General features: G+C 35.1%; 1 protein-coding gene across 3 annotated transcripts in view; it reads right to left on the reverse strand.

Annotated features, from left to right (window-relative positions):
* The window catches only part of LOC149797169 (bile acid-CoA:amino acid N-acyltransferase-like), a 53,620-nt gene that overhangs the window by 16,451 nt on the left and 23,357 nt on the right, over window positions 1-13,812 (reverse strand). For all 3 annotated transcript variants that reach the window (XM_089961854.1, XM_089961855.1, XM_089961853.1), the window contains exons 5-8: window positions 10,387-10,500; window positions 9,437-9,522; window positions 3,701-3,785; window positions 1,674-1,896 (exon numbers count right to left, since the gene is read on the reverse strand). In XM_089961854.1, coding sequence (XP_089817980.1) covers window positions 1,674-1,896; window positions 3,701-3,785; window positions 9,437-9,522; window positions 10,387-10,500 — 508 coding nt within the window. The remainder of the gene's footprint in view (window positions 1-1,673; window positions 1,897-3,700; window positions 3,786-9,436; window positions 9,523-10,386; window positions 10,501-13,812) is intronic.

Consider the following 13,812-nt stretch of genomic DNA (forward strand, 5'->3'; position numbering starts at 1 on the left):
ATGAGGCATTCTCTTGTAATCTGTCTTTCATCGGATTTTTGGCCGCTCATTAGTAATTAATATATTTACAAAGAGGCATTTGTGTGTGGATGGTAAGTAAAATTCCTCTTCTTTTCACTCAGAATTAAATCCTTCAGAACACTCACGTTTTCTGTAATAATCCATATCGTCAGAACACCTGTGTCTCTATCTTCCGTTGACCCTTTCTTAATTTTCAGATGCATGCGTAGAAGGCAGCATCACACTACTAACGCTGCTATCACAAATGTAAAAAAAGAAATTAAAAAAATTCTTATTGGCTTATTCAGTAGGCATGGAGGGACAGTAACTAGAATAGTCTAAACAACGGCCAATTCCTTTTAAAAATGTATCCAGATAAAACAGTTTGCTGAAATTTCAAGGGAGATTACCTTTGAAGCACCGACTGTTATGAAAACATACTCAGCAAATGGAAAAAATCTCCATCTCAATCATACAATACAGTTATTTGATGTTGCCGCCACAATAAGAAACGGGCATTCGTTTGGTTCTCCAAAGCTGTTCTTTAGTGGCAACTTCAAAAGCGCATGCAGCCTTCATCAAAGAAAGCCGACTACAATCTTTCAATAACAGCAAAGTTTTCTTCAAAGGAAGTCAGTACCAAACTTAAATAAAAGTGATGGAATCTGATGGATTTTTGCATTTTCCAATGTGACTGGAACACTTTAACTGTGCTGTGAAAGTTTCCTTTTTGTAGGGAAAAAGTTTATGCCAATGGCGGCTTAAAACACAAACTAACTTTTACCGACTTCGAACATACTTAAAAGTAAATGTGCTTCGTCATTCGTTACGTGATTGTGCTATGTTTTTCCACTGAATTCCCACCAATATGACCTGTTACAAAATTAATGAATATTTTAAATCTGTGTATGCATATTTTCGACGGAATCACTTGTATTGTGGATTCAATGTATATGATGAGGTTCGCAGGTGAGGACACTGCGTTGATTCTCTAATCATGCTATACATTAGATATTTATATGTAAACAGTATTCACGTATATGTACCAATTCATGGTTCTCTAAATAAAGTATGATGTCTTCTCTCTTTTCACTATAGGTGTATTTCTCATTTAATATGCATTAATTCAAGATAGAAACTGTGCCGACGAAGCACATATTTTACAGCCCGCATGTATTCCCCCCATTTTTTTTTTGGGGGGGGGTAAATTTTCTTCAGCTAACTGAGTTGGTTGTATATAACATGGTTTGGTTCCTAACACGGTCGGATTCTATGACTCCCAACTACCGTGTTATAGCGGGGTACCACTGTATATGCATCTGACTCATTATTATCAAACTTCTACAAGATCTTAATGATCAAAGCATATATTCAAGTTTGATAAAAATCCAAAATAAGGCATCCAGAGTGACTGGTTAGACAATTAAATGCAAGACCACCCAATGATACTTCTTCCCTTCAAGATCAATAAATGCAGTTGAATTTGGAAAACATCTGTTACTATAAAGTCGAGCACTGTTAAGTTCCTAATGAGAATGTACAGGATAGGCATCCTTTAAAGACAACACAGGAATAAGCAAGTTTGGGATATATGGTGGTTCAATCAGATGGAAAACCTTTGCTGTTAAAGCTAGTGTTAATAATGTAGTAGAGAAAAAAAGTACAAGATGTACCTGCATCAAATCTTTCAATCCCACCAAAGGACATTGGAATCAGCCTGTTTAATGGGGTGTATGGTGGTTCAATCAGATGTCCAGCACCAGGATATCGAACCATCTCAATGTTGGACCTGAACTCTGCAGGACAGGCTTCCAAATATTTAGCATGCCAGTGTGGTGAGGACATGAGATCATCCTCTCCAATCAGCACCAGAATTTTGCTACCATGGCGCCAGGCCTGTGAAAATTACATCAACATTGTAGTATGTATTGGTTTTAGGATAAAAATTCAGGTGCAAAAGAATGCATACTGCATTACCTTTAATAAATATCATTTTATTTTATTCATGATAAATTAATTTCTTGCTTAGATAACCTGTGTAATGATCATTTGTATCACCTGTGTTATGAAAATGGTGAGAGATACAGTATATATTCATGTACAAGTTAGACCAACTGCAAACATCATTGACTTAGACCTGACATCACATAATGTGCTGGCAGATTAGGCTCTAAGCAATTCGTTAGGAGAACATACAACACATACCATGATCTGTCAGTGCATTATATGATAACATACAACACATACCATGATCTGTCTGTGCGTAATATAACATACAACTCATACCATGATCTGTCAGTTGTTGTTGTTGTTGTTGGGTTTAACGCCATTTTTCAGCACGCGATTGGCTATACATGGTGGCCAGTATTAATGGTAGAGGAAGAACCCGGGAAAACCCAGGAAAGAACCACCAACCCACGAGAAGCTATTGGCAAGCTTTCTCACATACCCACATTAGCCGAATCCGAGACTCGAACCTACGCAGACAGCGGTGAGATGGCAGTGATCCGTAACATAGAACGCTTTAGACCACTCAGCCACTCGGGGCCCTGATCTGTCAGTGCGTTATATGATAACATACAACACATACCATGATCTGTCAGTGCATTATATGATAACATACAACACATACCATGATCTGTCAGTGCATTATATGATAACAGATCAGGTTTATGCTTAGAGTTGGATCTGAATTATACACGAATATATACGATAGGTACTTTATTATGGTGGAGACAGCAGCAGCATCAAGATTCAGTTTTAAAATAATATAACAAAGACCTTGCAAGTCAGATAAAGTGTGGGAGTATGTACCACAAATGTGAGGAAAGTGATAGTACCCTTACTAGCATTAACAAAGACCCTGCAAGTCAGATAACGTATGGGAGTATGTACCACAAATGTGAGGAAAGTGACAGTACCCTTACTAGCATTAACAAAGACCTTGCAAGTCAGATAACGTATGGGAGTATGTAGCACAAATGTGAGGAAAGTGACAGTACCCTGTAACATAGCCATCAGAATCTAATTTGTGTTTAAATCTTGCTGTTTAATTAAAATACAAAGAAAATACATGAGATGCATATACATGTAGTTTTTTTTACCAAATGATGTCATGTGCACATCACACAATCATCATGTAGTTTCTTTACCAAATGATGGCATGTGCACATCACACAATCATCATAGTGTCCATTACAGGTGACCTGACTGCGAAGAATTTTTATTTTCTGCTAAAACTTTCCCAAGTTTCTTTTTTTCAAACACTGATACACAGAATTTTCTTTTTCTTGAACTTGTGTAAATAATTCCATAATAATTATGTTCTGCCAAATGTACTCCAGCATGTGACTGAACTCACTACTTTTCTGGCAACTTCCCTCTTTTTTATATGCTGTATCACTACAGTGATTTATTTCCAAGATGGAATGTGGTAGAAAAGCAATGAGGTGCTTGCATCATTGTGCAGTATGTCACAATTGTATATAAGTGATCATGAAATTAATTGTGACACGCTACTACCTGTTCTTTGTAAAACAAAGAAAATAATGCAAGTTACTGAATGTGAGAAATAAGGCATACAAGATTTGGATCAACCAGTTAGATGAAGTACTTTGAATGCATCATCGATGTATTCATGTTGTAATTCTGGTCACCTATGGTGATGTGTTTGTTTTGTTCTAAACAAATGGCTACTTACTGGAATAAAATTGTTGTCAGGTACAGAAAATACTCCTTTTACTGAAAGTCCATCTTCCAAAAATTCTGCACCTGTTGCGTGTACACTAAAGATGATGAAAAATATGTGATTATAAAATGGTGAAAATAGACATGTAATGGTCCCTATCTTATGAAGCCATCTCCTCTGCCATTTAAAGCTGTACTTTAGTGGTTCACAAATTTGGCTGCATGAATTCAAATTCAAAAACTAAACATTTCAATTTATTACCTTGTCATTATTTAGTGAAGCTTTAGAAAACAATACTTGTTTTAGTGGTAGTTTTTAAAATAAATTTACCTATTAGCAATTACAATAATCTAATATGCTTTTAGCAGTTAAAATTAGTTATAATGCATATTTTCTGTTGTGATAGTTTTAAGTCACATGGCAAAACCAAATTCTGTAATGACCAAAGTGTGAACATAAATGTCCTTGGCCAAGATCATGGGTCCCAAAAAAGTTACATATATTTAAAAAATTTAAAATATGTAAACAACATTTTATAAACACTGGTTGAATACCTTTGAGCTTCTTTTAATGAATATTTATAAAACTGACCTCAGAGATTCATATTTTGACTTAAACACAACAATAAAAACAACACACTGAAAAAGTTGCACATATCATTTGGTGACCTCTTGTTGCACAAATTACAAGTGGATACAGGCACAAATAAGCATAATAATATAGAAGATCTCATTTCACAGCATTTTAACTGAAACTTGACATAAAGGAGTAACTTGATGTATAACAAACATATATATTTGGACACTGTTATCTGTGGAACATACACAAGATTAACTTTTTCCTATTTAAAAATTCTGACAAATTGGTATTATTTTTAATCTGATCTGTGCTATTTGCCAGTATTCAGTGGTCAGGTTTACAAATGTGAAAAATCAATAATATATGTTATTTAACCATATTTTGTTTAAAAACTACATTTGTTAAGCATAATTCAAGTGCTTGTAGTCAAATGGCAATATCTGCACAATTTTTAATGATGTAAGGTTGTTTCATGTGCCCCAAATGTGATGCTTAGAGAACTATCTGTGTACCACAATAAAAAATTCCCATGTGAACTGATGGATTCCGCATATGACCTTGCCGACATGAAATTCAGTACATTGAAATCATGACTTGTAGTTTCAAAATATGAACCTTCATTATGAGCTGTATCTGTGTATTTCCGGATCTTAATGTTTGCAAAATTGTAAATGTATTTTTTTCTGGCCTTTGATTATCTGTTATTTTGTCTTTAATAAGTTCATAATGATATATTTTGTTGCTCTTAACTTGGCTCAAATAACATAGAGCTCCTTCAAGGAAAGTGACGATGATGATATAGCAAAATGGTGGTATAAAAATACCCCAAATATTCTAATCGATTTTGCTTTCATCAATGGATGCGAAAATTATGATAGCTGATTGTACATGCTGGAGGTATTTTATTTATTACTGCATTTATATATCTACATCTGGCTGCTCTAAGATAAACTTTTATCATATATATATTTGGCTGCTCAAAGATAAAGTTTTATCAGAATTTTTTCGCTCTGAAGTCAGTCAGTAGCAGAGGTACCCTAATCCTACATGTAGGACCTTGACACCGATATTCATGTTTTGATCCTACATGTAGGACCTTGACACCGATATTCATGTTTTGGGTGTCCAAAACATAAATATCAGTATCGAGGTCTTAGATGTCAGACTAGAGATACCCATGATCTTGGCCAAGCACAAAACTAAAAGAAGAGCGACCTTTCATGAGGTCAGAAGTTAAGAAGAAATATAGTTGTCCAATGGCAGCAAAGCTCACCTGCTTACAGATATGAAAAAGGTTTCCAAATATAAAAATGAATACCCATTGTAATCAATGTTAACTGATCAAAATGTCAAGCAGTGGCCTTCATATACCAGTACACACTGCTTACCATTGGGGATGCATTCATCAAAAATACAACATATGTTGAAAATACATAATTACTGTGCAGGAATTATTCCCATATTAATTAAGGTATTAATAGGGGAATGCATGCACATAGGCTAAAAGAAACCAACAAGGTTTAACAAAAACCTAGCTAAGTTTATTTAATTGCAACTGAAAATATACAGTACATAAACAAAATACACCCAGTTTAAAACATTTTTAAAGACTGTCCTCAATAATGTAGGAGGTAGATTCAACATATGTGAAACTTCAACAGCTCACTCCTTTGCCTCCATCGGTTTAATTACCTCCATTTTAACATTAAATTCACACAATTCCATGTCTTCTTTGCAATATGGTTACTGGCAGAGTTACCATGCTTAGGAGAGTGCTTGTAAAACATGATGGCTATTGATTCCAGAGATACTTTTATGAAAATAACAATTGAGGACATTAAATCAATGCTAGGAATGCATAACAATGATCAGAGTGATGCCATTCTGTAGCAGCTAGAAGCATTGGAGATGCTCAGTAGAGCCATGAGCGTATTTTGTTGCTGACCAGGCATAGGCCTCACTGATGATAAAAAAAATGAATCACAGTGAAGTTATAACAAAAAGGGTCTAAATTATTTGACAACATAAAAATGAAACAACGTTGACTGAAATGACAAATAGTGGTGTGTACCAGTATATTCATGTATAATTTCTGCAAACTGCATAGACCCAGATTCACCACCACATAGAATGCAGGCAAAGCTGGAACATTGCAGTTTGTTAGCAATAATTAGCAGAACAAACAACATAGGCCCTGAATTGCAATTGCACTATGCAATGACAGACCAGGGTCTATCTCATTTGCAGGTGGACTCAACTTTATACACAAGTATATATAGTACATCCCTATAGTATTCTTTGTGATGGTGGTTTAGACCTATTACTAGACTTGTGTAATGCAAAGGTCTCTCACTGAAACAGAGGAGCCATACAAGTGCACCACAATAAAAGTAAAGTTGACAACTGTACTGAGACTGGATTAATATGAAAACTACATTTATCCCCAAAATGGAATCAATGATATCACACATTTGTTATGTGGGGCAGTGTTATACAAAGGTGCTTTATGGCAAGGAAGCACGTTTCGTTAAGTTGAATGAATAGGTGCAAGTAAAGGTATCTGATAAACTGGCTTAAACATAAACTGGATATGTACTCGGACACTTAAGTGTCAAAAGTTGGTCACCATTATTACCTCTGAAAGTGGTGTAGAGCACATACTTCTCAGCATTTATTCAGATGATACATTATGTACCTGTACAAGTGACAATATCCAGGTGTCAGTGAAACTAAAATAAGTAGGTCATAGTGACTTGCTTTTGGTATGTAGTTCAGCACAACAGGACAAATGCTCATTTCAAGATTCATCATGTTAAATACAGCAATAACAGAGAAAAGGATATAAAAAGAAAACTGTACATAGTCACTAAACAGTGAAAGTAGGCCACATTAACCTATCATCTGTTAAATTCACCTGGACTGCCCATTAAATTCACAATGTGAAATGTTTACGTTAGTACTAATGACATCACAATTAGGCCTTGTAAGGTCATCTAGAAATATTTACTTTTTAAAGTAACTGATGTCTTTTAGTAAAACCCATCAAGGATAAAACTTTAAGAGCACTATAATAAATAATGTTATGACCCTGTGTTCATTGTGCATTAAGTCATTATAAATTGTCTGTTACCATTCTGGAGTTCATATTTCTTATCTGATTTCAGTGAAACATAGAATATGGGGTTTATATCATCAAAATCTCAGAGGAGTTCAACAATGAGCACCATGCATATTAATGAGGTGCTCTTGTATCTAACTGGCTGACCATGTTTTTGTGCTGGAAGCCATATTTCTGATTGGAGTTTGATCAAACTTGCAATATATGTTGATATTATCAATATTTTGGAAGGCAAAGATTATTAAGATTATCTTGCATATGATCGGCTGAGCTTGTTACCACTCTAGTGACCATATTTCTGATCTTACAATCAAGTGAGCTAAAAACTGATATAATACATTAAACAATTCTGGAAAAAATGGTGAATACTGGGGTGTGTTAAAAAATAACTTAAAAATTGAAAATAGCTGTCTTGATGCTCAAAATGAGGTGAAAACTGAAGGTTATGGCTAGTCACAGGACTGAAAATGGACTCTAATTTTGACATGGTGATCTAGAAATCCTTAGATTGTATGGAGTTTCATGACACTACAAGCAACACTGAACATAAAGGTGTACATCTGTTGATGCCAACAACACCAACTCTGACAAGAATTGGAGGAAGGAAGTTATACAATTCTTGACTCTGCTTCATTTCCAAGTCAGAGCAGTTGGCCAGGAATCTGAGTTAATAGTGGAGGTTGCTTTCTGTACAAATTTCTTAAGATGCTGTTGATCAAATATGAAAAAAGAAAGCATGCAACTGTTAAAGGCTTTTGTACTATTTCTTGCCTTCAAACATACTGGAAGGCACATCTACATCGTTTGTCAAATATAAAAATGTTTTATGTCAGTATACATTCTTTTGAGGTATTAAAGCATTTGTCTATTTTTAGTAATGGTGGCCATATTTGATGTTGAATCAGCATCACTTGTACAACTGTGTTCTTGATACAGTGCTTTCTGTCAAATTTTGTCACATTTTGTTATGTGGTTTTTAGAAAGAGTCAGATCAAGGTTTTTCTATTTTTATTATTAGTGACCATACTTGAAAATAGATTAGCAGTATTTACAAAAAAATGAAAACTCTTAATGCCTGAATGTTTTTTTTGTCCAATGTGGTCCAATTCTGCTCAATGCTATCTGAAATCAAGAAGTTAAAATCTCTAGTAATGATTGCAATATTTGATGGCAGATTGACATCATCTGTATGAACCTGAAAGCTCTAAGAAAGTATGCTTTCTGTCAAATTTGGTTATATTCAGTTGAGAAGATTGTGAGAACTTGTTCTTTAAATTTTTCCACGTTAGTGACAGTGACCATATTTGATTAAGGATCATTGTTATTTGTATAAAACTGAAGGCCTTTCATGCAAGAATGATTTCTTTTTAAGTTTGAAAATGAATCTTCCATTCACCAATGACTGAATGCAAGGCAGTTTTGAGTGCTTTATGTCCCTTTTATATTATTAGTTAGAATGTGATTAGGCAGCAAACAATATCAAATAACTTTTTCCAGATTAAATGAGCAAATCATCTTGACAAAAATAAGGTTATGTAAAGGCTTTCAGTAAGGAATGGGAATCTAAACGATTTTGTTGTTGTTGAGGTTTCAATGCAGTTCAAAGATTTCAGCTGAAAAATATTTCCAAGGCCTCAGAACAAGCATGCTGACACTGCATGTGCAGATGCATTAACAGATGCAAGATGGGATTGATGCCTAGCCTTCTTTCTACGGGGAGACCACTCTCATCTTCTATTTTGAAATGCAGATGATGTATAAGCACATTTATTGTAAAAACAAGTCAGAAGATGTTAACACCTTTTTCTACTTGGGAAGGCTGGGGAAGAATACCCATAACGTAATAAGATGGATAATGTATTTTAAGAAGAATGTGATACATATTTGTAACTCTGGCAGTGGCAGAGGGAACTGTGTCGACAGTTTCCTTACATTTCTGGCTCCAGATTTTTGGTTGTGCAGAGCTCCATGTGCAGCCATTGTCTTGTTTTTTTTTGTTTGTTGAAAAGTGAACTGTTTCCAAATGTTAATTATTCTACATGTACACTCACATGCCATGATAAGGTGTAGGAACATCATTTTTCTGTAGAGGATAATGGAAAAATGGCATCCCATTGATATTGACTACTGCTTTTATCTGTAAAAGAAAAGCAAAGTATAAAACTTGCTGACAAGAGGTATGTTTTTTTTAAATATTAGTTAAACCAGACCTCTCTGGCATAAAACTTTACTTAACATTTCAAACATGATGTCTTATTCCATTCCTTTTTTGGTCAGATGTAGTTGAATTTGTCAAGTTCACCCTTTTTGATTGGTCAGAAGTAGTTAATATTGTCAAGTTCACCCTTTTGATTGGTCAGAATACTTTTATGATGGAGGGCCCTGTTGCATTCATATTACTACTACTGTGTGTAACAGCAAAAAGTGGCACCAATCTAAACTTCTGTTTATGGATTATCTCTTTAATATTTCACACAATGAAAATTGGGCAAAAATTATTGCAGCTTATTCAAACTTTTGTCCGATTCTCTGACAGTCAGGGTAAATGAATATATTCAATGACAAAATTTAAATGGGATTGGACTTAACAAATTTTCATGTAGCTAAGGATAACTGACTATTCTAGTCCTCTAAGTAAGACTCCAGATTGCTATTTACACTGCTATCAGTATTAAACAGTATTGTGAAGTCTTATTTATCGGCATAAATCTATTTTTGTATATATACAATGAGTAAACTATTAATAATTCAACATTTTACAACAAAAGTCGTGTGGCAACCCTACAAAGGAGATGTCAATGAGCGTCTAACTAATATAACAGAGTGATAGCAACAAATATTTTCATCACCAGAATTTCTTGCAAATATGTGAAGGTTATCAATTTACAAAATATTCAAGGATGTAAAAATCCTGACCATTAATTTCACAGAAAGCTAGTCTGGTGCTCTTTAAGTTGTAAACCTGTCAGACAGTCGAATGAGATGGAGAAATAGAGAACACCTTTGGCTCATGTGCTGCTGTCCATAAAGACAGTCCACCTCCAAAACAGAGGCCCAACATTCCCAGTCTATCTGCATCAACATAGGGTTGCTGTCTGAACCATTCAACAGCATCCTGAAAACAAAAGAAAGTTTTCTGAGATTTCTGAACTGATATCCCCTTTCTGATGAAAACATGTAGACTACCATAAGTACTTGCTTATAAGATGAGTCAAACTGCAGACTGCACAGACATAGATATGCTATTGCATAATGTGCCAGGAGATCTGGGTCTGCACAGTTTGTTTGGAGTAATAAGTAGAACAATTTACACAGACCTTGATTTGCAGGCACATTAGGTTATGGCAGATCAAGATCTATGTTGTTTGCAGTTGCATGCGACTTATAGGCAAGTACATAAAGAAACTCAATTGTCTGCTAATATTGTGTTAATTTTCTATCTCTTACTTGATCCTCAAATTCAAACATATTGCACTGCATGAACCACATTAAGTAGTTCTAAAACTTAATAATGTTCTATGTCAATTAATATTAAGTTCTTTGTAAAAAAAATCTTAGTTGTGAAGCAATATCATCCTTGTGCTTTGTTTGCAGCACTTGGAAACTATTTCACAGCTTCGGCCCTTCTTGCGGAGTACTGCTCAATAACACTATGAGTAAATCCCAGTGACATGTTTTTCATATTCCAATGTTTATGTTCCTTTGCAACTTGGTCCATTTCATGAAGGTTATTACATACAAAGTAATGAAAATAAATGCATGCATTAATCTCAAAAGACACTACTCACTGCTACCAAATTAGCCACATACTGCTCATGCTCTAGTGATGGGATAAAATTGATAGCATGTATTCCTGTGGTGTCAGTTTCATATCCAGTCATATCTGCACATATCCAGTCATAATACTCTATATGTGTATTCATCTTGTGGACTATTACCCACCACAGCCATAAGCAGGTCATAGTGAGCCAATTTTCATTCTAATGTGATTATGATGACTTTCTGCATTATGCTTTTTTCTGCACAATGATCAGGAAACCTAATGCTAAATTCATTTTGAGTACAGATAGTACATCACTGCTAAAAGTAGGTTGCAATCAAATTACCGCTTGTTTTTATATTTACGAGAATAAATACAGCATACAGGTGGGTGGCAGAAGGATTTGCCTCACACAAATAATAGTATTAAGTGAAATATGTCATCCAAAACTGTTCCCCTTAGCTCAATTATACTCCCACTGCATCAGGCAAATAATGCCATTAAGTGAAATATATCTTATTTAAAATTGTCCCTATTAACCCACTATAAATGAGGCTTATTCTCAATGATTTTGAATGTGCAACTATATACGCTGCACACAAATATCAATAGATCAGAGGACCACAAGGAGGATTAGATCTGTGTGACTATTCTTAGAATAAAGGTTTTTTTAATATTAGAGAATAAGAAATATTGCAGTTTTTTCCACCTCTTAAAAACCATTCAATTATAACCCCAGCAACTCTTGCTTTTTGATAAAATATTTTATTTTATTTATAATATTTGTAAAATTCTTGTAATTGTTTTTCTGCTTCCTCTTTTACAGCTAATATTGACTGATTTGATCCAAATGGTTGCAACTATTATTCCTGACTGTATCAAACTGTTTCATGTACAACAAAATTATTTCTGCTGGAACTAACACTGACTGTACAAAATATATATTTATGTGAGTAGTGGAGGAAAAGGAAACATTTTATCTAGTAAAATATGTTTGTTCAATAATACTTAACAAATTGTAATACTTTAGGAGAACTACTACTACCTTGCATATCCATCCATCCCAGGATAAAAGATTTTAACAAAAAATCTGAAAGTTATCTGTCCACCTAAGTGGCAATTAGAGTGATTTCCCTTTGATACGGGGTTTTGCAACAAATCCTGTGAATACTTCAGTTACTACTACAGCAGGAGGCACACTCTCCATATGGGTGTAACTATAAGGAGGCTGTATGTGTATTATGATCAGGCAAGTATTACTTTAGGAACATTTTACCTGGTACTAGAAAAAGTTGGTTTCTTCTTCAAACATATTGCCCAATCATAATACTTTAGAAGAATATGTAAGAAGTGGAGGGAGTTAAATCCTCTTACCCTAGAGAGTTCATCAAGAGTTTCTAAAGTATGTGAGACAGCATCTAGATAACCCAACTGCTATACAGACTAGTCTGGGACTGACTTCAACGGGAAAATTTTTCCTTTGCACACATCCAGTGGAAGTCATGACGCCACGTCCTTTATGAATTTGTTGAATGACATGGGAAGGCAGCCTGTCGCACCACAGCTATTGATCCCACCAGGTTGAGCTGAGACTTTTGGGATAAAAGATCTCTGAGATAAAAGCTGGAGATAGTGGACTCAATCTCCATCGCACAGTTTAGATAATGTCAGTTAGGTAAGTGTTTCGTTCACATACAATAAAAAATGTGTGGCAAATTTATTTGGGATTACTTCCTGATGTATGGAATAAATAAATGATTTTATCTAGGACAAAAGTGTCTTTGCTGATATGTTGTCCTTTCCCTCATTGAGGGGTAAGATGAGGCATGATCTCTCTCTACACACTGTCTCTGTCCTTTTTAGCTATGTCACAGCACATACAGGTTCTTGTAGATGACCTTGAGATAAAGTGTCCAGAGTAGAGAAGTACCTCACTACAAAAGTGTGACTGTCCATGAATGGAAGCCTGTTCTTGGCAATGAAACTATGGTCTGTCATGAGTTATAATGTCCCATCCTGTCGGAAGTGCAATTATTTCAGGTCAACCTATAAAGCATGTGTCTCACTAATTCAGCCTGCTATCTCTAGGGCATGTAAAACGTGGGATCTTTTTATTGTGATTGGTGCCAACTGTTTCTCATTAAAATGTTCTGAAGCATCACTGTTAATACTTACAAAGCTGGGTCCCCGAGTGGCCGGGTGTTCTAAAACCTTCACCATTATGGATCATTGCCATCTCACTATTTTCTGTGTGGGTTTGAGTCTTGGGTTCAGCCAATGTGGGTATGTGAGAAAGCCTGCCAGTAGCTTCTCATGGATTGGTGGTTCTTTCTGGGGTTTTCCTGGGTTCTTCCTCCACCATTTATACTAGCCACCATGTATAGCCTATCTTGTGCTGAAAAATGGCATTAAACCCTACAACAACAACAACAACAACTTACAAAGCTATAACATCAATTACAAGACAACCATGAAGTGTGCAAACTGTAGGAAGGCGAAATGATGGACTATAGTCAGGTAAAATTAGTAAAGCATCATGTATATAACAATGAAGTGGATGCTAAAACTAGATTAACATGTAAAGCTTACCTGTATGTATCCAATTGTATTGGCAATTATACAGCAGTATCATATGAGTTTTCAATATCACAAGACCTGCACCTATTT

This window comes from Sinohyriopsis cumingii, chromosome 6 (genome assembly GCF_028554795.1).
Source record: "Sinohyriopsis cumingii isolate HCF-2022 chromosome 6, ASM2855479v2, whole genome shotgun sequence".
Lineage (NCBI taxonomy): Eukaryota > Metazoa > Mollusca > Bivalvia > Unionida > Unionidae > Sinohyriopsis > Sinohyriopsis cumingii.